The 20,885-nt window shown below is 46.5% G+C and overlaps 1 protein-coding gene across 2 annotated transcripts in view; it reads left to right on the plus strand.

Moving 5' to 3' along the window:
* Nucleotides 1–92: 92 nt before the first annotated feature.
* The window catches only part of LOC140428326 (aurora kinase C-like), a 38,715-nt gene continuing 17,922 nt past the window's right edge, over nucleotides 93–20,885 (plus strand). Inside the window, exons 1-4 of one of the 2 annotated variants that reach the window (XM_072514677.1) lie at nucleotides 93–268; nucleotides 10,806–10,862; nucleotides 12,658–13,081; nucleotides 16,807–16,864. In XM_072514677.1, the coding sequence (XP_072370778.1) occupies nucleotides 10,821–10,862; nucleotides 12,658–13,081; nucleotides 16,807–16,864 (524 nt within the window). In that variant the 5' untranslated portion in view covers nucleotides 93–268; nucleotides 10,806–10,820. The remainder of the gene's footprint in view (nucleotides 269–10,805; nucleotides 10,863–12,657; nucleotides 13,082–16,806; nucleotides 16,865–20,885) is intronic. The other variant, XM_072514678.1, reaches the window with a different exon arrangement.

The raw sequence follows: 20,885 nt of genomic DNA on the forward strand, positions 1-20,885 counted from the left end.
GACGCAAAAGGCCTGCGTGTGCGTCTGACCGTTGGTCGAGCAGCCAATGGCGTGCGAGCGGCACCGTCCAATTGGAACGCGCGGTTTGTTAAATAGTTTTAAAGTGCGGTGGAATTTGAATCTAAACGGCAACAGCCGGCCGGAGTGAGCGTGGGGGATCCGGGCCCATACGCAGTTTAACAGTCCGAACAGCGGACGGTCGGAGCGAGCTTGAGGGACTCGGCCCCCATACTGAGTTCAACAGTCACAGCAGCGGCCTCCCCCTCAGGTGAGCATCGAGCCTGCCGCTGAGCGACAAAAGGGCCGGCTTCGGTTTGTATGTGTGGCTGGGGCGCTGTGTCTTCTCTGGGACCGAATTCCCCTCCCGCCCCCTTTCATGGCCCAACAAGGCCCCAGTGGAGGGCAACGACGATGCTCCTCCTGCACTGGCAATGTTCTGAAAATAGCCTCTGGGCTGACAGTTTGCTGGCCACGCTAGTTTATCAGATATATTAGTTAGAGGCACTTTGGGTTGTGACTTTTTTGGTAACATGCTCTTTCCAAGAGCTGGTGCAGACTTGATGGGCTGAATGGCCTCCTGCACTGTAAATTCTATGATGTCTTGTGAAGGAGTCAGTTGCCTGTGTGGGCTGTCTAGAAATGGCAGCTGCACACGGGCGATGCCCTTTCATTATGTGCATTTGAGGGTGAGCCACTCTTTGTTTGCTTCCATCTGTTCTTTTTTGAGCTAGAATCTGCAGGGCAGGCACCATTTGAGATTCACTTGTGCTCCTGGCCCCTTTCAACCTTCTGAGGTAGAATTGATGACTAATTATTCCCTGAGCCCTTTGATGCTTTGATACCTTCCTGCAGCAGCTGCTGGACCTCAGACCTGATGAAGGTCCTGTCCTGGGTGCTGTACCATCTGCTCCTGGTGGTGATGTGTTTGCAATCTGGGGTGAGGTTTGCAAACAGGGAAGGTAGGTTGACACCTTAAAGGTCGTGAGGCTGCAAACAGTAAGGGGTGGTAGGGGCCTGCCAAATTTCAGGGTTAGGCTCTGGAGGTTGCACTGGAAGTCTAGGCTGAGTAGCAAGGCAGTGCAGAGGTTGGGGAGGATGTAGAGCTGTAAACTGCTGAACTCTACTTGCTGGATCGTGAGGGTGGGTACCCCTGGATTGCCATGGAGTGGGATCTGGAGGCCAGGGAGATTCTTTGGTTAGTGGGGTGTACTGTGAGGTGGCAGCGCCTTACTGAATCGGGGTGGATGAAGCTCCGTGCTCCTGGAGTCCAGAGGGCAGGATATTTTGTGCCTGTTGACCTTTGTCGAAGTGGTTGTGTGGTCGAGACTGGTCGATCGTGACCGAGGTGAGACTTGGCTGGTTGTCGGTGGTTGCTGGTGATGAGTGGCCTGATGGGAGGTGGTCCTGAGGTGGGTAAGATGGTGGTGCCCATGGGCTGCATGTGTTCTGGGGCAGGCAAGATGGTGGTGCGCATTGGTTCTGAGGCAAACAACATGGTGGTGCCCATGGGCTGCATGTGTTGGGAGTGGAGCAAGATGGTGGTGCCCACTGGCTGCATGTGGGGGGTGCTGGGGCAATAGTGGCGATTGAGTGGGCCTGGCACACTGCAGTGAAATGTCCCTTCTTGCCACAGGCCTTGCAGAGCGTGTGCTGGGCAGTGCTGTTGGGTGTTTTGTCTGTCTGCAGAAGTAGCACTTGGGTCCCCTGGGGTTGGTTGGCTGCTGTGTGGTGCAGGCATGGGGTTGGCTGAGGGTGGTTGCTGATGGGGTCCATGATGGTGTGGCTGCTGGCAGGGTCCAGGATGCACAGGGGGGGCGGGGGGGGCATAAGCCTGTACGTTGCGTGAGGTGAGCGAGAGCGCTAGTTTTTTGGTCGCCGTGAGGTCAAGCGTGGCCCCTTTTAAGAGGTGCTGGCGGATGTAGTCAGACCCTATGCCTATAACAAACGCGTCTCATTAGCAGGTTTGAATGTTCAGTGGCTGAAACAGCCTGGCAGTCACAGTCTCTCACCAGGGCGAGCAGGGCACGCCAGAAATTTTCCACAGACTCCGAGAAGTTGGTGCTGCATGGATAGGAGGTGCCTGGCGTAGATCTTGTTGGTCTGCTGAGCGTAATTCTCCTTCATTAGCGCCATGGCCTCTGCGTAGGTAGGTGCGTCCTGGGCGAGGGGAAAAACATTGGAACTCTGCCATGTGTACAGAATCTGGAGCTTCTGTGCTTCTGAGTTTGGGTCTGGCGCAGACCTGATGTATGCTTCAAAGCAAGCTAGCCAATGTTGGAAGTCCTTTTTGGCCTTGTCTGCTTGAGGATGCAGCTGCAGGCGGTTCGGCTTGATGCGGAGATCCATCTCTGAAAAATCTCTCATAAATTGATGAACTATCAATTACGACGAGACGAGAGAATGTAATCGAGGCTTTATTACACAGGTGTGTGGCCTACAGCAGCTTACGAAATGGCTGCTGTTCGGAGAGCGCGCACATTTATACCCCGCCTCCTGGGTGGAGCCAGCAGGCAGGGATCTACCCCTGTACCTGTCGTACAGGAGCCTTACTGTAATACCCATATACACAATATAGTACAACAGTGGTGACTACCACACCCTTTCTGTTTATTGCAATTTATTTTTTTATTGTTTGGTCTGTGGGCCCATATTTGGAATGTGCCTTTAAGCAGAAGAATGCTTGCCAGGGCAGTATGTTCTAGGTTTTTTATTCTAGAGAGGAGAAATCAGACTGCACCAAATTAATCTTAAAGAGCTTTGGAGGAAGCCTGTTTGATTGGGCAACTGGTGGGTTGGTCAGGGACAGTGTTCTGCCTGGCCAAGTCATTTTTAATGGTCTCTGCTTTTGTTTACCTTGGATGTGTGGCTGGTAGACTGCCACATATGTGGGAAAGAGTTGTTGACATTGAGTTGCTGTGGCATTGAGGTCATCTGTGTCCTTGCTTATTGCTTGGAAGGTTAGTCAGCTGGAGTAATAAGTCAATCTCATCTCTTGCACCTTGTGTGAAATTTGACCTGAGAAATGTCTGGGAATTGATCTCTGGAGATATTCCTAGATAATCCAGAATATGCTCTGATATGGTATAGACCAGATGTCATTGGGAGGGGGTGTGTCAGGTAAGGTATTGTTGAAGTATAAGACATAGCAGAATTAGGCCATTTGGCCCATCAGGTCTGCTCTGCCATTCATAGATACACAGAAGGTAGGAGGAGGCCTTTTGGCCCTTTGAGCCACCTCTGCCATATATCATGATCATAGCTGATCATCCAACTCCATAGCCTAATCCTGCTTTCTCCCCATAACCTTTGAACCAATTTGCCCCAAGTGCTATATCTAGCTGCCTCTTGAGTATATTCAATGTTTTAGCATCAACTACATCCTGTGGTAATGAATTCTTTGTGTGAAGTAATGTTTCCTCCTCTGTCTGAAATGGTTGTCCCTGAGCCCTCAGACTGTGACCTTCGGTTCTGGACACACCCACCATTGGAAACATCTATCGCAATGAAGGCCAACATACCATTAGCCTTCTTTGCTGCCTGCTACACCTACATGCTTGCTTTCAGTGACTACCAGGTCCTTAATAAAATTCAATCATGGTTGATGTATTTCACATCCTCTATTCTCCTGCCTTCTGTCCATAATGCTGAATCCCCTTATTAATCATATTAAGTATATCAACAACACAGTTGTTTACTTTTACAAAGACACTTTTCCCAAATCCTCTCCGTATAATGCTGGGGATGTTACTATGAACACCTTGAACCATCAAATCCCTCCCATGCAGGAGGAGGAATTTCTTCAGCCAGAGGGTGGTGAATCTGTGGGACCCTTTGCCTCAGAAGGCTGTGGAGGCCAAATCACGGAGTGTCTTTAAAACTGAGATAGATAGGTTCTTGACTAATAAAAGGATTGGCGGGGGGGGGGGAAGGGGAAGAGAATGGGGAAGAGAAAAATCAGCCATTTAAAAAAATATATATTTTATTCGAGTTTTTTTGGCCAAACATAACAATACGTAGTGTTTCTTTTACACCACAATAAAGCAATATAAATAGCTGGGGCCAGTTTTAAACAAATAAATAAATAATATATAAACAAAACTAAATGGCAACTGCCTTGTCCAAAATAAATACTCTCCCAAATTACAGTCCAATATACAATTACATATACCAAATACCTATACATGTACAATAACATCCCTGAGAGTCCGTCCGATTCCTCCCCCCCCCCCCCCCCCACCGCCGGGTTGCTGCTGTTATCTACTTCTTTTCCGTTCCCACTATCTGTGAGGTAGTCGATTAACGGTTGCCACTGCCTGGTGAACCCATGAGCCGAACCCCTTAACACGAACTTAATCCGCTCTACCTTTATGAACCCTGCCATATCGTTTATCCAGGTCTCCACCCCCGGGGGCTTAGCTTCCTTCCACATTAACAATATCCTGCGCCGGGCTACAAGGGACGCAAAGGCCAACACGTCAGCCTCTCTCGCCTCCTGCTCTCCCGGCTCTTCTGCAACCCCAAATATAGCCAACCCCCAGCTTGGTTCGACCTGGACCCCCACCACCTTCGAAAGCACCTTTGCCACCCCCACCCAGAACCCCTGTAGTACCGGGCATGACCAGAACATGTGGGTGTGATTCGCTGGGCCTCTCGAGCATCTCGCACACCTATCCTCTACCCCCAAAAATTTACTAAGCCGTGCTCCAGTCATATGCGCCCTGTGTACCACCTTAAATTGTATCAGGCTTAGCCTGGCACACGAGGACGATGAGTTTACCCTACGTAGGGCATCCGCCCACAGCCCCTCTTCAATCTCCTCCCCCAGTTCTTCTTCCCATTTCCCTTTCAGCTCATCTACCATGATCTCCCCCTCGTCCCTCATCTCCCTGTATATGTCCGCTACCTTACCGTCCCCCACCCATGTCTTTGAGATTACTCTGTCCTGCACCTCATGCGTCGGGAGCTGCGGGAATTCCCTCACCTGTTGCCTCACAAAAGCCCTCAATTGCATATACCGAAATGCATTCCCTTGGGGCAACCTGTTTCTCCGTCAGCGCTCCCAAACTCTCAAACGTCCCATCTACAAATAGATCTCTTAATTGTACTACCCCAGCTCTTTGCCATGCTCCAAATCCCCCATCCATTCTCCCCGGAACGAACCTATGATTGTTTCTTATCGGGGACTGCACCGAAGCTCCCGTCCCTCCCTTATGCCGTCTCCACTGCCCCTAAATTCTCAATGAGCCACCACCACCGGGCTTGTGGTGTATTTCTTTGGTGAGAACGGCAATGGCGCCGTCACCATTGCTTGCAGACTAGTCCCCTTGCAGGATGCCCTCCATTCTCTTCCACGCTGCTCCCTCCCCTTCTCCCATCCACTTACACACCATTGAAACATTGGCAGCCCAGTAGTACTCACTTAGGCTCGGTAGAGCTACTACGCTGCAAGAATCCCTGCCTCACTCTCGGGGTCTTCCCAGCCCACACACAACTCATAATGCTCTTCTCAATTCTTTTGAAAAAAGCCTTCGTGATCACCACCGGGAGGCACTGGAACACAAAAAGGAATCTCGGGAGGACCACCATTTTAACCGCCTGCACTCTACCTGCCAATGACAGGGACACCGTGTCCCATCTCTTGAAATCCTCCTCCATCTGTTCCACCAACTGTGTTAAATTAAGCCTATGTAATGTACCCCAATTCTTGGCTATCTGGATCCCCAGGTACCGGAAGTCCCTTGTTACCTTCCTCAACGGTAAATCCTCTATCTCTGCTCTGCTCCCCCGGGTGCACCACAAATAACTCACTTTTCCCCATGTTCAGTTTATACCCTGAAAAATCCCCAAACTCCCCAAGTATCTGCATTATCTCTGGCATCCCCTCCGCCGGGTCCGCCACATATAGCAACAAATCGTCCGCATATAGAGATACCCGGTGTTGTTCTCTCTTTCTCCTCTTTTTCTCCCCCCCCCCCTCCCCCCTCCCCCCAAGTACTCCCCTCCACTTCCTGGAACCCCTCAGTGCCATGGCCAGGGGTTCAATCGCCAGTGCAAACAATAACGGGGACAGAGGACATCCCTGCCTTGTCCCTCTATGGAGCCGAAAATAGTCAGACCCCCGTCCATTCGTGACCACTCTCGCCATCGGGGCCCTATACAGCAACTGTACCCACCTGATATACCCGTCCCCAAAGCCAAATCTCTTCAACACCTCCCACAAATTATCCCACTCCACTCTATCAAATGCTTTCTCGGCATCCATCGCCACCACTATCTCCGCTTCCCCCTCTGGTGGGGGCATCATCATTAACCCTAGCAGCCTCCGTATATTTGTATTTAGCTGTCTCCCCTTCACAAACCCAGTTTGGTCCTCATGGACCACCCCCGGGACACAATCCTCTATCCTCATTGCCATTACCTTGGCCAGGATCTTAACTTCCACATTCAGGAGGGAAATGGGCCTGTATGACCCGCATTGCAACGAGTCTTTTTCCTTCTTTAGGAGGAGTGATATCGTTGCCTCTGACATAGTCGGGGGCAGCTGCCCCCTTTCCCTCGCCTCATTAAAGGTTCTCATCAGTAGCGGGGCCAGCAAGTCCAAATATTTCTTATAGAATTCAACTGGGAATCCGTCTGGTCCCGGGGCCTTCCCCGCCTGCATGCTTCCAATCCCTTTCACTACTTCCTCCGTCTCAATCTGTGCTCCCAGCCCCACTCTCCTGTTCCTCCACCTTAGGAAATTCCAGCTGATCCACAAAGCACATCATTCTCTCCTTCCCGTCCGGGGGCTGCGCTTCATATAATCTTTCATAAAATGCCTTGAACACTCCATTCACTCTCTCCGCTCCATCTCCCCCTCCTCATCTCTCACCCCCCCCATATCTCCCTCACTGCTCCCCTTTTCCTCAGTTGGTGGGCCAACAACCTACTCGCCTTCGCCCCATATTCGTACTGTACACCCTGTACCTTCCTCCATTGTGCCTCTGCCTTACCCGTAGTCAACAAGTCAAATTCTACATGTAGCCTTTGCCTTTTCCTGTTTAGTCCCTCCTCCGGTGCCTCCGCGTATTGTCTGTCCACCCTCAGCAGTTCTTTCAACAACCGCTCCCTTTCCCTACCCTCCTGCTTTCCTTTATGTGCCCTAATAGATATCAGCTCCCCTCTAACCACTGCCTTCAGTGCCTTCCAGACCACTCCCACCTGTACCTCCCCATTATCATTGAGTTCCAAGTACCTTTCAATACACCCCCTCACCCTTAAACACACCCCCTCATCTGCCAATAATCCCATGTCCATTCTCCAGGGTGGAAGCTGTTATTTTTCTTCCCCTATCTCCAGGTCCACCCAGTGTGGAGCATGATCCGAGATGGCTATAGCCGTGTACTCCGTCCCCGTCACCTTTGGGATCAGTGCCCTTCCCAAAACAAAAAAATCTATTCGTGGAAATACTTTATGTACATAGGAGAAAAACGAAAACTCCTTACTCCTAGGTCTACTAAATCTCCAGGGATCTACTCCTCCCATCTACACCATAAAATCCTTAAGCACCCTAGTTGCAGCCGGCCTCCTTCCGGTCCTGGACCTCGATCTGTCCAGGCCTGGGTCCAGCACCGTATTAAAGTCTCCACCCATTACCAACTTTCCCGCCTCTAGGTCCGGGACGCGTCCTAACATACGCCTCATAAAATTGGCATCATCCCAGTTCGGGGCATACACGTTCACCAATACCACTGCCTCCCCTTGCAGTTTGCCACATGCCAGCTCCCCCTTCTCCCCAGCAGCAGCAACCCAGTTAACCCGCTCCCCCGCTAGATCCCAAGCTAGCGTAATTGCACCCCCCATGTTGCTCCCGGGAGTCCGCAAACTCTGGCCGACCTCGGCTTCCCCCCCGTGACCTTGGCTCACACTGTGCGAGGCTTCCTGCTTCCCTGTTCCCGCCATGATTACCATAGCGCGGGAACAAAGCCCGTGCTTCCCCTTTTGGCCCTGCCCCCAATGGCCAGCGCCCACAGCTCCTCATCTTCCCTCACCCCCTCCCCCACGACATGGGGAAGAGAGAGAAGTTACAGGGTCGCAGGTTTTACAATCTGGGAAGTCTTCTCTTCCCCCTTTTCCCCCCTTCATCCCACAAATTCACCCCCCCCCCCCCCCTTTTTGTCCCAAATGTTCTTTTTCTTCTGGCCCGCTCACTCCAGCTTCTCCTCGACAATAAATGTCCACGCTTCGTCTGCCGTTTCGAAATAGTGGTGTTTCCCTAGATGTGTGACCCACAGTCTCGCCGGCTGCAACATTCCGAATTTGACCTTCCTTTTATGCAACACCGCCTTGGCCCGATTAAAGCTTGCCCTCCTTCTCGCCACCTCCGCACTCCAATCTTGATACACGCGGATCACCGCATTCTCCCACCTACTGTTCCGAGTTTTCTTGGCCCATCTGAGGACCATCTCTCTGTCCTTGTATCGGAGAAATCTCACAACTATTGCTCGAGGATTTTCTCCAGCCCTCAGTCTTCGCGCCATAACTCGATAGGCTCCCTCCAGCGGACCCGTCGGGGCCTCCGATCCCATTAACAAATGCAGCATCGTGCTCACATATGCCCCGACGTCCGCCCCCTCTGCACCTTCGGGAAGTCCAAGAATCCTTAAGTTCTTCCTCCTCGCATTGTTCTCCAGCACCTCCAGCCTTTCCACACATCTTTTGTGTTGTGCCTCGTGGATCTCCGTTTTCACCACCAGGCCCTGTATGTCGTCCTCCTTCTCAGCAGCCTTTGCCTTCACGACCCGAAGCTCCTGTTCCTGGGTCTTTTGCTCCTCCTTTTAGCCCCTCAATCGCTTGTAATATCGGGGCCAACAGCTCCTTCTTCATCTCCTTTTTGAGTTCATCTACGCAACGCCGCAGGAACTCTTGTTGGTCAGGGCCCCATATTAAACTGCCTTCTTCCGACGCCATCTTGCTTTGTGCCTGCCTTCCTGGCCGCTGCTCTTGAGGATCCACCGCAATCCGGCTACTTTCCCCTCTTTTTTTTTTTTTTTCCATCCGTGTCCGGGGGGGGATTCCCTTCTGGATTACCGCACAGTGTTATTTGCCGTTAAAATTGCCGATGGGGCTCCTATTAAGAGCCCAAAAGTCCGTTCCACCGGGAGTTGCCGAAACGTGCGACTTAGCTGGTCATCGCCGCACCTGGAAGTCCCTGAGAAAAATCAGCCATGATTGGTGGTGGTAGGGGAGGGGAGGGGAGGGGAGAGAGAGAATGGGGATGAGAAAAATCAGCCATGATTGACTGGCGGAGCAGACTCAATGGGTTGAGTGACCTAATTCTGATCCTATGTTTTGTGCTCTTATTCAGCCTGTTGAGTGCACCAGCCCTTGAAAGGAGCACCCTACTTGAGTACATGCCTCCCACTCCTTGTAACCCCAACCTTTTTGACACGGAAGGGGCAATTTTGCATGGCCAATCCACCTAACCTGTGCTTTAGACTGGGGGAGTAAACCAGAGCACGGGGGCAAGTGCAAACTCCACACAGTCATCCAAGGCTGGAATTAATCCCTGGAGTTGAGTGGCAGCAGTGCTAACCACTGTGCCACTTTCCATTTGGTGTCTTCTCATCCACCAAAGGAAATTCTATGGGCTTGGACTCCTTTTCATGGAGGTGAGAAGTGAGATAATATGGAGGAAGGACGTGCTGAGAAGGTTTCTGTACAACTCCGTCTGGTGTGGGTCGCTGAGCAGAATTGTTTTGGTTCTTCCCATTAGAGAAACATTGGGCTTTTCCACAGGGATGCATATTCTTGGAAACTGCATGTACTGGTGATGCTCTAGAGCTCTCCACATTTACAACATGACTTTGTGTATCTTTTTACTATCTAGTGATCCAATATTTTTGTATGCAAGTGGTGTATTTTCATGATTATACCAATTTAAATAATTTCCAGCAGCAAGCTGAGTTTTAAAATAAAGGCTATTTATCATCACGTGCTTGCCCTCGACATTTCACTCGTTATCTCATGTAAAGATTTTGGATATTGATGAAGATAGAACAATACAATTTTACTTGGGATATATCAGTCCCTTTTGTGGCAGGCTGATGTGCTATTTGAAGTGGAGGTCTTGTAAAGTGAAGGTTCTCAATAAGCTGCGAGTATTCTTGTGGTTGAATTTCCAGAAGACTGGGTGATTCTCCAGTTTGAGCAGGCTGGGGAAAGTTCTTCTCTTTAGAGACCTCATTATCCAGGTATTTTGCTTATTACCATGACTTTGATATTTTGCAGATTGCTGATGGCTTTAGGTAGAATTGTTCTGCAGAACAGCTTGCTGCTGTTTTAAAAGCAGATAGCAAACATGACTTTCAACATGTGACCTGTTACAATTTCAAATAAGATGGATGGCAAGGTCTGTTGTATATTGTGATGGATTTCATGCCTTGAGCTTGAGACAGCTCGTGCTTTTGTATCTTACCCATTCAGTTTGAAATTATCCTTTTTTAGAAAACATCTGAGTCAACACCAGTTTAGGAAGTTTCTTTTTGTTCCCTTGAGACAGTGTTTCAATCCAAAAAAACAGCTATCCTTTTCGGCTTTTAAGAAAGTATTGACTGAGAATTCAATGTACTGGAACAAGACAATTGGGGAAAAGTCAAATTTGAATCTTGTAGTTTAAAATTTGAATTTGGTAGTTCTGAACATTCTGGAATATTACAGATAACTGGTGTTGTGGAGATTTAACTCTTCCATCTTCCAATTCTCCAAATTTTATTTTGAATTAATATTTCTAATACTGTATGACAACTTTCAATTACTGCTTGCAGGATTTCTGATTACAAATGGAGAGAAAGCTTGCAAGCCAAGGAGGGCATGCTGGAAAGGTATTTTTGCCATCTGTTAAGTTGATATGATAGATATTGAAATAATGCTCTTTATCTAGGAGATGCTGGTAGATATGACCTTGATTGATGAGTGCATTTAAAATACATGATTGCATTGAATAAACTAAAATTCTGAGGATAAAGCCCCTGGTCTGGATGGGTTATATCTCCATACTTTAGAATCTAGAGAAGAGACAGCATATTACACATTTAATAACCCATTCCGAATAGATGTAGTGCCAGAGGACTGAAGGATAGCTAATTTATTTTCTATATTTGTAGCAACAGACCATGACTTGGGAAATATAGACCAGTCAACTCCACATTATTTGAATAATGGAATCTTCACTAAAGAAAATAGAAGAACATTGATAAATGTAATAATGAGTAGCCAACATGGATTCCAAAAGGAGGAAAAGGATTTATCAAGTTTTTTTTAAATTAAGAGATGCAAACTATTGACAAGGACTGAAATAGATGCAAGATATCTGCAATTCCAAAAGGCGGTGAATAAGGTCAGAGAATGTGGTGTTTGGGGCTAATTGGCAAAATGTATTTATTGTTGGCTCCAATACAGAAAGCAAAGTGGGAATAAAAGTAGTTTTTCAGAGGTGCAGGAATTGGTGTTTCACAAGGATCTGTACTGGTGGAAAACTGTTCAAAACACTTGAGACTTTGGAATCAGAAGCACAACTTCTAAATTTGTGAATGACCTCAAATTGGGGAAGATAGTTAATACTGTGAAAGTCTGCAACAATTTTCAGGAGGCCATAAACTTGCAAAATGGTCAAAGTTCAACAGAGTTGGATGCAAATAGTATACGTGCATTGAGAGGGAAATTGGACAAGTAGGAGAGAAAGGGGCATAAAGTTTGCAACCGTAGATTTAGATAAGCAGTGGCACAGTGGTTAGCACTGTTGCCTCCGTGCCAGGGACCCAGATTAAATTGTGGCCTTCTGTGTGGAGTTTGCATGTTCCCCCGGTGTCTGCATGGGTTTCCTCCGGGTGCTCTGGTATCCTCCTACAGTCCAAAGATGTACAGTTTAGGTGAATTGGCCATGATAAAATTGCCCCTTAGTGTCCCGGGATGTGCTTATTGAGTGGGGTTGTGGCGAGAGTGGGTCTGGTTGGCATGCTCTTTCCGAAGTTCATTTCAGACTCGGTGGGCCGAATGGCCTCCTTCTGTGCTGTAGAGATTCTATGAAAACGTGGGAGGAGGCTTGGTTGGAGCAGAAGTATCCCTAAGTAATATGTGTGTTGAATCAATTGTTTAGTGCTTTACTGTGTACTAGCTGTTGCAAGTTGACCGGACTAACTTTACTTTGCATTTTTAGCAATGTACAAAAGTGGGCATTTCTCTATTAGAGGACACTACTGTTTGTCTGAAATTTTGCCCATGAGATTGACTAACCATCCACTATAGGTTCTTTTGTACTAGGATATAAAGTACGCTTTATTTTGGTGATTGGGATTCTCTAGTAGCCACGATTGTCAATATTAGCACATTTGTTCCCAGAAATACTTTAGAATGGCCATTTTAAACACCATGCTATGAAATCAGCATTAACTTTTTTACAAAATTAAATGTAAGGTCCCTGTCTATTTCATGCATAATTGTGAAAGCAGTTTTGTGAATTATCTCTACTTGGAATACTTCTCATATAAACTGATGCATGAACTTAAGTGAAGTGAGTCATTTGAGCAAAAGCAGGGAGTAGAATTTGGTGAGTGACTGGAAAATCATGATCATCATTATTTCGGCATCGTTGTCTGAAAATACTACTTTGTTTTGAAGATGCCAGCCTTGGATGGTCCAAAACGTACTGTGGAATCGAAACAAAACTCGTTGATGATGTCATCCTTGGATGGTCCAAAACGTACTGTGGAATCGAAACACAACTCGTTGAAGATGTCATCCTTGGATGGTCCAAAACGTACCATGGAATTGAATCAAAACTCTAGACCACCTACAGGAAATTTGTCAGCACAACATATGATGTCTACTTGTAATGCAGACCAACAAAGTTTACCTCTTCAAACTCTGGTTCTGTCTGCCAATACTGCTCCAATCAAACGTCAGGTGTCAAATCCAGTAAAACAGACGATGCATGTGCCCTCTCAGCTGAAGCAAGTTTGCCAAAAAGCAGACGTTCAGCAGATTTCTGAAACTCCTCCAAGTCAAACCAATGGAAAACCTGTTGAGGCACCAAATGATGGTGGTATGTAAACATCTGACACTAATATTACATAGACTATTAACAATATTGTACGGTTCAATCATACTGCAATAATTACTAGTATTGATTTTGAAATTTTATATAATAGTCTTTACAGTTTAATGTTTCTCCGTATGGCTCAACCCTTTTGTTTCAGATTCCAACATCCACAGTATTTGTGTTTTATTTGACACAGACCTGGTGGGCTGAATGCCTGTTGTGATTTAAGGAGGAGAGAAACTGAAACTACTAATTTTTTCCCCTTGCTTTCAGCAATCAGTGTGGTTGTTTTGGAAAGATTTTCCAAACACACTTTTGCATGTGGTTAATTGAAAGAAATGGGGATAGACTTTCATGGGTTTAAAAATGATTATTTATGTCATTCTCACACGCACACACAGATGTCGGCATTGTTGCAGCATTCCTTCCCAAGAGATGTTCAGCAGGTCATGAAGTCAGGCACTTTTGGGAGATCCATTTTCTTTACTAATAGAGTTGGAAGACTTGCAATCTGGCTGGGAGGCTTTTAAAAGACTTTCGTTTGCAACCTCCTGGTATTGAGGCAAAGTATTTTTCTGCTGCTTGTGGTGTTCTTCTGCAGCCAGCTCTGGCATCATCCAACTTCACAATAGGAGATATATTTGGTAGTCGTTCACACTTGTGAGTAACTAGCTTGTCAACTTTCTTTTTTTTTTTTTTTTTTGTTAAATTGTAAACTTGGAGAAGAGTCCACCAATTCATATGGTATGCAGGCATCATTGGCTGGGCCAGCATTTATTGCCCTTGAACTGAGCCTGTTGGACCAAGGGCCAGACCAGGTAAGGATGACAGATTTCCTTCCTGAAAAGACATTGATGAACAAAATGGGTTTTTATGACTAATCACAATGGGTTCATGGCCATCATTGGACTTTATAATGACAAATTGAAAAAAATTTGCGGGATTTAAAACCCTGTCCTGCGAACATTCCCCTGGATTACTGCAGAGGCAAGTCATCCAGACTAGTTGGCTCTGTTTCTCCTCCACCGTTCCACTGGGATTTTCCTGCATTTTCTGTTTTTGTTTCCAGTTCCAGCATCCTCAGTAATTTGCTTTTACTAATATTACTAATCCAGTGACAATACCATTATGTCACTGCCTCCCCTAGTGGTGGCCTAGCACAGATCTTTTGAGGTCTGATTGCTGGGGGGGCTGTGAAAAGTTTTTTTTTTAAATTTTTTTTATAAACCCTGCAACGGAAACCATTCCCGCTGAACCTCTTGCACACCCACCCCTGTTGCTTCATACAAAATCAAATGAGCAACCCCACCTGACTGTCTTGAAAATTTAACTGGTCGGGTGCTTTTTGGCTGTATGGTGTGTTACGGGTTAGCACGGTAGCTAGCATGGGCACAACTTATGAATATTCATTAATCAGTGGTGGTTGCTCCGGAGGGTGAATGCTTCCACCTAGTGTGCGAGTTTGGAGCTGATACAGCTGAAGGTGGTGTATAGAGCACACCTTACAAGGGTGAGGATGAGCCGGCTCTTTGAGGGGGTAGAAGATGTGTGTGAACATTGCGGGGGAGTCTCCGCAAACCACGTTCATATGTTTTGGTCCTGTCCAAAGCTGGAGGATTACTGGAAGGAGGTGTTTAGGGTAATCACTGCACGTGAAACTGGACCCGGGCCCTCGAGAGGCTATATTCTGGGTGTTGGACAGCTGGGGTTGGAAACTGGCATGGAGGCAGATATTGTAGCCTTCGCCTCGTTGATCCTGTTCGGGTGGAGGTCAACTTCTCCACCCTGTGCCCTGCATGGCAGGGGTCCTGCTGAAATTCATAATGCTGAAAAGGTCAAATTTGATCTGAGGGGAAGAATGGAGGGGTTCTACAATTCATAGGTGTTATTCATTATGCACATTCGAGAATTGGATCACATCGAACATTAGGAGGGGGGGGGGGGGGAAACGGTGTGTTAATGGTGACTAAGGGTGATTCCTGATTCCTTTTTGTCATTTGTTTATGTTAACATGCGGGTTAATGTCTGGGGTTTGGTGGGAGGATGGGATTGTTGTTATTGATATGGGGATTGACATTATATTCATGACTGATTATTGTTTATTTTTGGGAGAAAATGTGAAAAAGGAGGAGAATAAAAAATATTTTGTAAAAATCAGTGGTGGTTAAGGATAAAACACTGGCCAAGGTACAAAAAGAACTCTTCCTCTTGGGCAGTGGCATCATCTTTTGTTCCTGAAGTTTTCTGTTTCTCTCTAATTTAGCATATTATAAGCAGGACTTCATATTTTCACTGAAAACATTTGAATGTGACTGTACATGAATGTGACTTAATGTTATGCACTAGATGTCATGTCACTGTTTTCCTGCCTTTCTGGGAGGTGCACTGAACCAGTCCAATTTTTTTAACCTAAAACACTGATCAGCAAAATATTTTAATTTCTCATTGCTGTTTTGATGGGGGGGGGAGGATAAGAGTGAGAAACTCTTCAAGTTCTGTTCCTATGTTCCAGGCTGCATACACTTGTACACATACACACCCCTTGTCATTCAATGGCATTGTCATCGCTGAATCTCCCACAATCAATATCCTGGGGGCACAAGCCACATTAATACTAAATACTATGGTTACCAGGGCAGGTCAAAGGCTAGGAATCCTATTGCCTGGATGAGTGCAGCTCCAACAACACCATCCAAGACAAAGCAGCCTGCTTGTTTGCTCGTCCTTCCACAAACATTCAAACCCTCCACTGCTGCCGAACAGTGGCAGTTTTGTGTACCATCAACAAGATGCACTGCAGTAACTCACCAAGGCTCCTTAGACAGCACCTTCCAAACCCTTGACCACTACCATCGAGAAGGACAAGAGCAGCAGATACCTGGGAACCCCACCACTTGGAGGTCCCCCCCCCCCCGCCCCAAGTTACTCACCACCCTGACTTGGAAAAATATTGCCGTTCCTTCACTGTTTTTGGGGTAAAATCCTGCAACTCCTTCCCCATCAGCACTGGGTGTACCGACATCTGAAGGACTGTAGTGGAAGAAGGCAACTCCTCACCACCTGATGGGCAATAAATGGTCTAACCAGCGATGCCCACATCCTGTAAATTACTGGGGGGGGGGGGCAGATTCACCTACAGTGATTGAGACCTTAACTCCGTGGTAAACTCTAAGTAGCCAATAAGTATTTTCTAAAATCCATCAGTTCAGAGATGAGAAATTCTCCTCTCGTTTGCCCAAAATCAGCACAACCAGTGAGATGGAATTTTACATGCCAGTTGTGTTCGGTGCAAATCAAGCTTTTGCAGTCTTTTTTTACTCTGGGGTTTTTTAACAAAAATAATTCCCTTCTGAAAACTTTTGCAATTTGTGCACCACTCAATCTCTAATTCATCCACCAAATAGAAGGTACATCGCTAAATGTCTGTTTTTAGTAGAAACTGGAATTCTAGGCTTGCCATGGAATATTGGGTCTGACCTCTATACTTGGGTGCATGTCATGGGTGGATTATTTGCTGAAAATGTTTTTGAGGAATATGCAGGAGGCTAAATAGTGGGACAGTTTTATCAAAGAATTAAGTTGTAACTACAAAACAAATGTTCTGTTGGGCTAAAGTCCAAAAAGCTGGGGAAGGAGTCAAAACAAATACTCACTTTCCCAATGGAAATTTCTGGCGCTGGATTAGTATTGTAGACCACTTCATGGATTCATTTTATTCTATTAAATAGGAAAAGCTGCTGAAAATAAATCAACGGATTGCCATCATGCAAGTGAGAAGAAGAAGAAGTGAGTTTTAACCTGTCTCCAGCCTTCCTCTACCCCCTTTTTCTTTTTTATTCCTCTGAATTTTTTCCCTCTAATTAAACTCACCATGGATATTCAGAACCAGCCCCTCAGCCATACCAACTTGTGCCCTCTTCTCCCACTGTCAATCACCTGAGGTGATCTCTGGTAATTTTCTTGAACTATTCACATCCTTCTGAACCACTTCCTTCAGGGGTGGAGGGGGAAACACTTTTAAATTCCAAGCTGCATAGTCTGTGACTGTTTGTTCACAATGATATTTCTGCAATTGTCAATCTGTTCAATTACCCCCTCATCCCCACCTTTGAGAGTTTTGGTAATTCCCCTGGGGCAGCCCATGTATCCCTTAAAAGATGCAGTCTTCAATGTTTGTTTACGACAAATAACTAGCTTTTGATATTTATCACCAGATACTCCGGTCCTCTTATCAGCCAAAACTGCACACACTTTCGGGATCATCCAAGAATGCAAAGACAACTCTTGCTCCCAAATTACAACCTGTCTCCTGGATCTCTTTTCCCCCACCCCACCACCACCCCTTCCAAGAAAGGGAATTGCAGATATGATTCTTGCGATTGTGATCGTTTATTTAACTGTCTCTACTTCTCTCGCTCTAACCCACCAAGCTAAAATTTCCCAATGTTTCTTTTCCCTTATTCCTAAATGTTCATCTTTGTCTAGTTTCCTTGCATTGTCCCTCACAGCTCATCTCCATCTGTAGATGTAACTTCTGATTCTTGGATCCAATTCCCAAACTGCTGACCATCTAACTTTGTTGACTGGCTGTCATGTTGGCTTTAATTGTACCCACTCCTTCAAATATCTCCCTTCATCTGCCTTCCTTGCTATTTACTGTTATACCCAACTTCCATCTTTTCATGTTCTTGAGTGCATTGCTTCCCAAACCTGTTCCATCTTTCCTTGCAGTCCCACATTTAAATCCCTGCAATTAGATTTCAGCTCTGAAACATTCTAATACACTTGTGACTGACGGGGGTGCCAGCTCTGGATGGATGTATTCCTGGAGGTTTCATTCCATGGCCTTGGCTTCAAGTTCCCTATGCAGGAAAGGTTCCTTCTGCTTCTTCACCCCCCCCCCCCCCCCCAATTCCTTCAGCTTCTCTGAAACCTTCTTTCATGCCTTTACTACCCCTGACGTGGCCATTTTGATGCTCTCCTGGCCAGGCTCTCTCTTTCCACTCAACATAAAATCACACCAAGTTCTGTTCATCCTTCTCGCCTGTGCTTGCTGACCTACACTGACTCATGGTCTGGCAAATTCAAATCTCTCTAGCTTTTCCTTCTTCCCGAATTTCATCCAGCACTATGATTCTCCAAAATCTTTGAGTGTTCAATTTTGGTCTTTTGTGCATCCACCATGAGCACTGCACCTTTTAGCTGCCAGGGCCCTAAACTCCTCCTTTGAAGTTGCTCCTTTTAAAATCTATCTAATCTGACTTTAACCACATGTTCTAATGGCTCCTCTTGCGTGTCCAACCTTGTTTGATAAAGTCCTTGGGAGTGGAGTATGTTAAGGTGCTAGACTATACATAGAACATAGAAAATACAGCACAGAACAGACCCTTCGGCCCACGATGTTGTGCCGAACCTTTGTCCTAGATTAATCATAGATTATCATTGAATTTACAGTGCAGAAGGAGGCCATTCGGCCCTTTGAGTCTGCACCGGCTCTTGGAAAGAGCACCATACCCAAACTCAACACCTCCACCCAACACCAAGGGCAATTTGGACATTAAGGGCAATTTATCATTGGCCAATTCACCTAACCCGCACATCTTTGGACTGTGGGAGGAAACCGGAGCACCCGGAGGAAACCCACGCAGACACGGGGAGGACGTGCAGACTCCGCACAGACAATGACCCAAGCCGGAATCAAACCTGGGACCATGGAGCTGTGAAGCAATTGCGCTATCCACAATGCTACCGTGCTGCCCTTAAGAACAAATAAATCACACTATATCATTTTACCGTCATCCATGTACCTATCCAATAGCTGCTTGAAGGCCCCTAATGTTTCCGACTCAACTACTTCCACAGGCAGTGCATTCCATGCCCCCACTACTCTCTGGGTAAAGAACCTACCTCTGATATCCCTCCTATATCTTCCACCTTTCACCTTAAATTTATGTCCCCTTGTAATGGTGTGTTCCACCCGGGGGAAAAGTCTCTGACTGTCTACTCTATCTATTCCCCTGATCATCTTATAAACCTCGATCAAGTCGCCCCTCATCCTTCTCCGCTCTAATGAGAAAAGGCCTAGCACCCTCAACCTTTCCTCGTAAGACCTACTCTCCATTCCAGGCAACATCCTGGTAAATCTTCTTTGCACCTTTTCCAGAGCTTCCACATCCTTCCTAAAATGAGGCGACCAGAACTGTACACAGTACTCCAAATGTGGCCTTACCAAAGTTTTGTACAGCTGCATCATCACCTCACGGCTCTTAAATTCAATCCCTCTGTTAATGAACGCGAGCACACCATAGGCCTTCTTCACAGCTCTATCAAATGCCTTACTAAAATCCATGTACACTACATCCACTGCTTTACCTTCATCCACATGCTTGGTCACCTCCTCAAAGAATTCAATAAGATTTGTAAGGCAAGACCTACCCCTCACATCCGTGCTGACTATCCCTAATCAAGCAGTGTCTTTCCAGATGCTCAGAAATCCTATCCTTCAGTACCCTTTCCATTACTTTGCCGACCACCGAAGTAAGACTAACTGGCCTGTAATTCCCAGGGTTATCCCTAGTTCCTTTTTTGAACAGGGGCACGACATTCGCCACTCTCCAATCCCCTGGTACCACCCCTGTTGACAGTGAGGACGAAAAGATCATTGCCAACGGCTCTGCAATTTCATCTCTTGCTTCCCATAGAATCCTTGGATATATCCCGTCAGGCCCGGGGGACTTGTCTATCCTCAAGTTTTTCAAAATGCCCAACACATCTTCCTTCCTAACAAGTATTTCCTCGAGCTTACCAATCTGTTTCACACTGTCCTCTCCAACAATATCGCCCCTCTCATTTGTAAATACAGAAGAAAAATACTCATTCAAGACCTCTCCTATCTCTTCAGACTCAATACACAATCTCCCGCTACTGTCCTTGATTGGACCTACCCTCGCTCTATTCATTCTCATATTTCTCACACGTGTAAAAGGCCTTGGGGTTTTCCTTGATCCTACCCGCCAAAGATTGTTCATGCCCTCTCTTAGCTCTCCTAATCCCTTTCTTCAGTTCCCTCCTGGCTATCTTGTATCCCTCCAATGCCCTGTCTGAACCTTGTTTCCTCAGCCTTACATAAGTCACCTTTTTCCTCTTAACAAGACATTCAACCTCTCTTGTCAACCATGGTTCCCTCACTTGACCATCTCTTCCCTGCCTGACAGGGACATACATATCAAGGACACGTAGCACCTGTTCCTTGAACAAGTTCCACATTTCACTTGTGTCCTTCCCTGATAGCCTATGTTCCCAACTTATGCACTTCAATTCTTGTCTGACAACATCGTATTTACCCTTCCCCCAATTGTAAACCTTGCCCTGTTGCACGTACCTATCCCTCTCCATTACTAAAGTGAAAGTCACAGAATTGTGGTCACTATCTCCAAAATGCTCCCCCACTAACAAATCTATCACTTGCCCTGGTTCATTACCCAGTACTAAATCCAATATTGCCCCTCCTCTGGTCGGACAATCTACATACTGTGTTAGAAAAGCTTCCTGGACACGCTGCACAAACACCACCCCATCCAAACTATTTGATCTAAAGAGTTTCCACTCCATATTTGGGAAGTTAAAGTCGCCCATGACTACTACCCTATGACTTCTGCACCTTTCCAAAATCTGTTTCCCAATCTGTTCCTCCACATCTCTGTTACTATTGGGGGGCCTATAGAAAACTCCTAACAAGGTGACTGCTCCTTTCCTATTTCTGACTTCATTTCCTATTTCTGACTTCAAACATGCGCAGTTTGAGCGC

Source organism: Scyliorhinus torazame, chromosome 8, assembly GCF_047496885.1.
Source record: "Scyliorhinus torazame isolate Kashiwa2021f chromosome 8, sScyTor2.1, whole genome shotgun sequence".
NCBI classification, from domain to species: domain Eukaryota; kingdom Metazoa; phylum Chordata; class Chondrichthyes; order Carcharhiniformes; family Scyliorhinidae; genus Scyliorhinus; species Scyliorhinus torazame.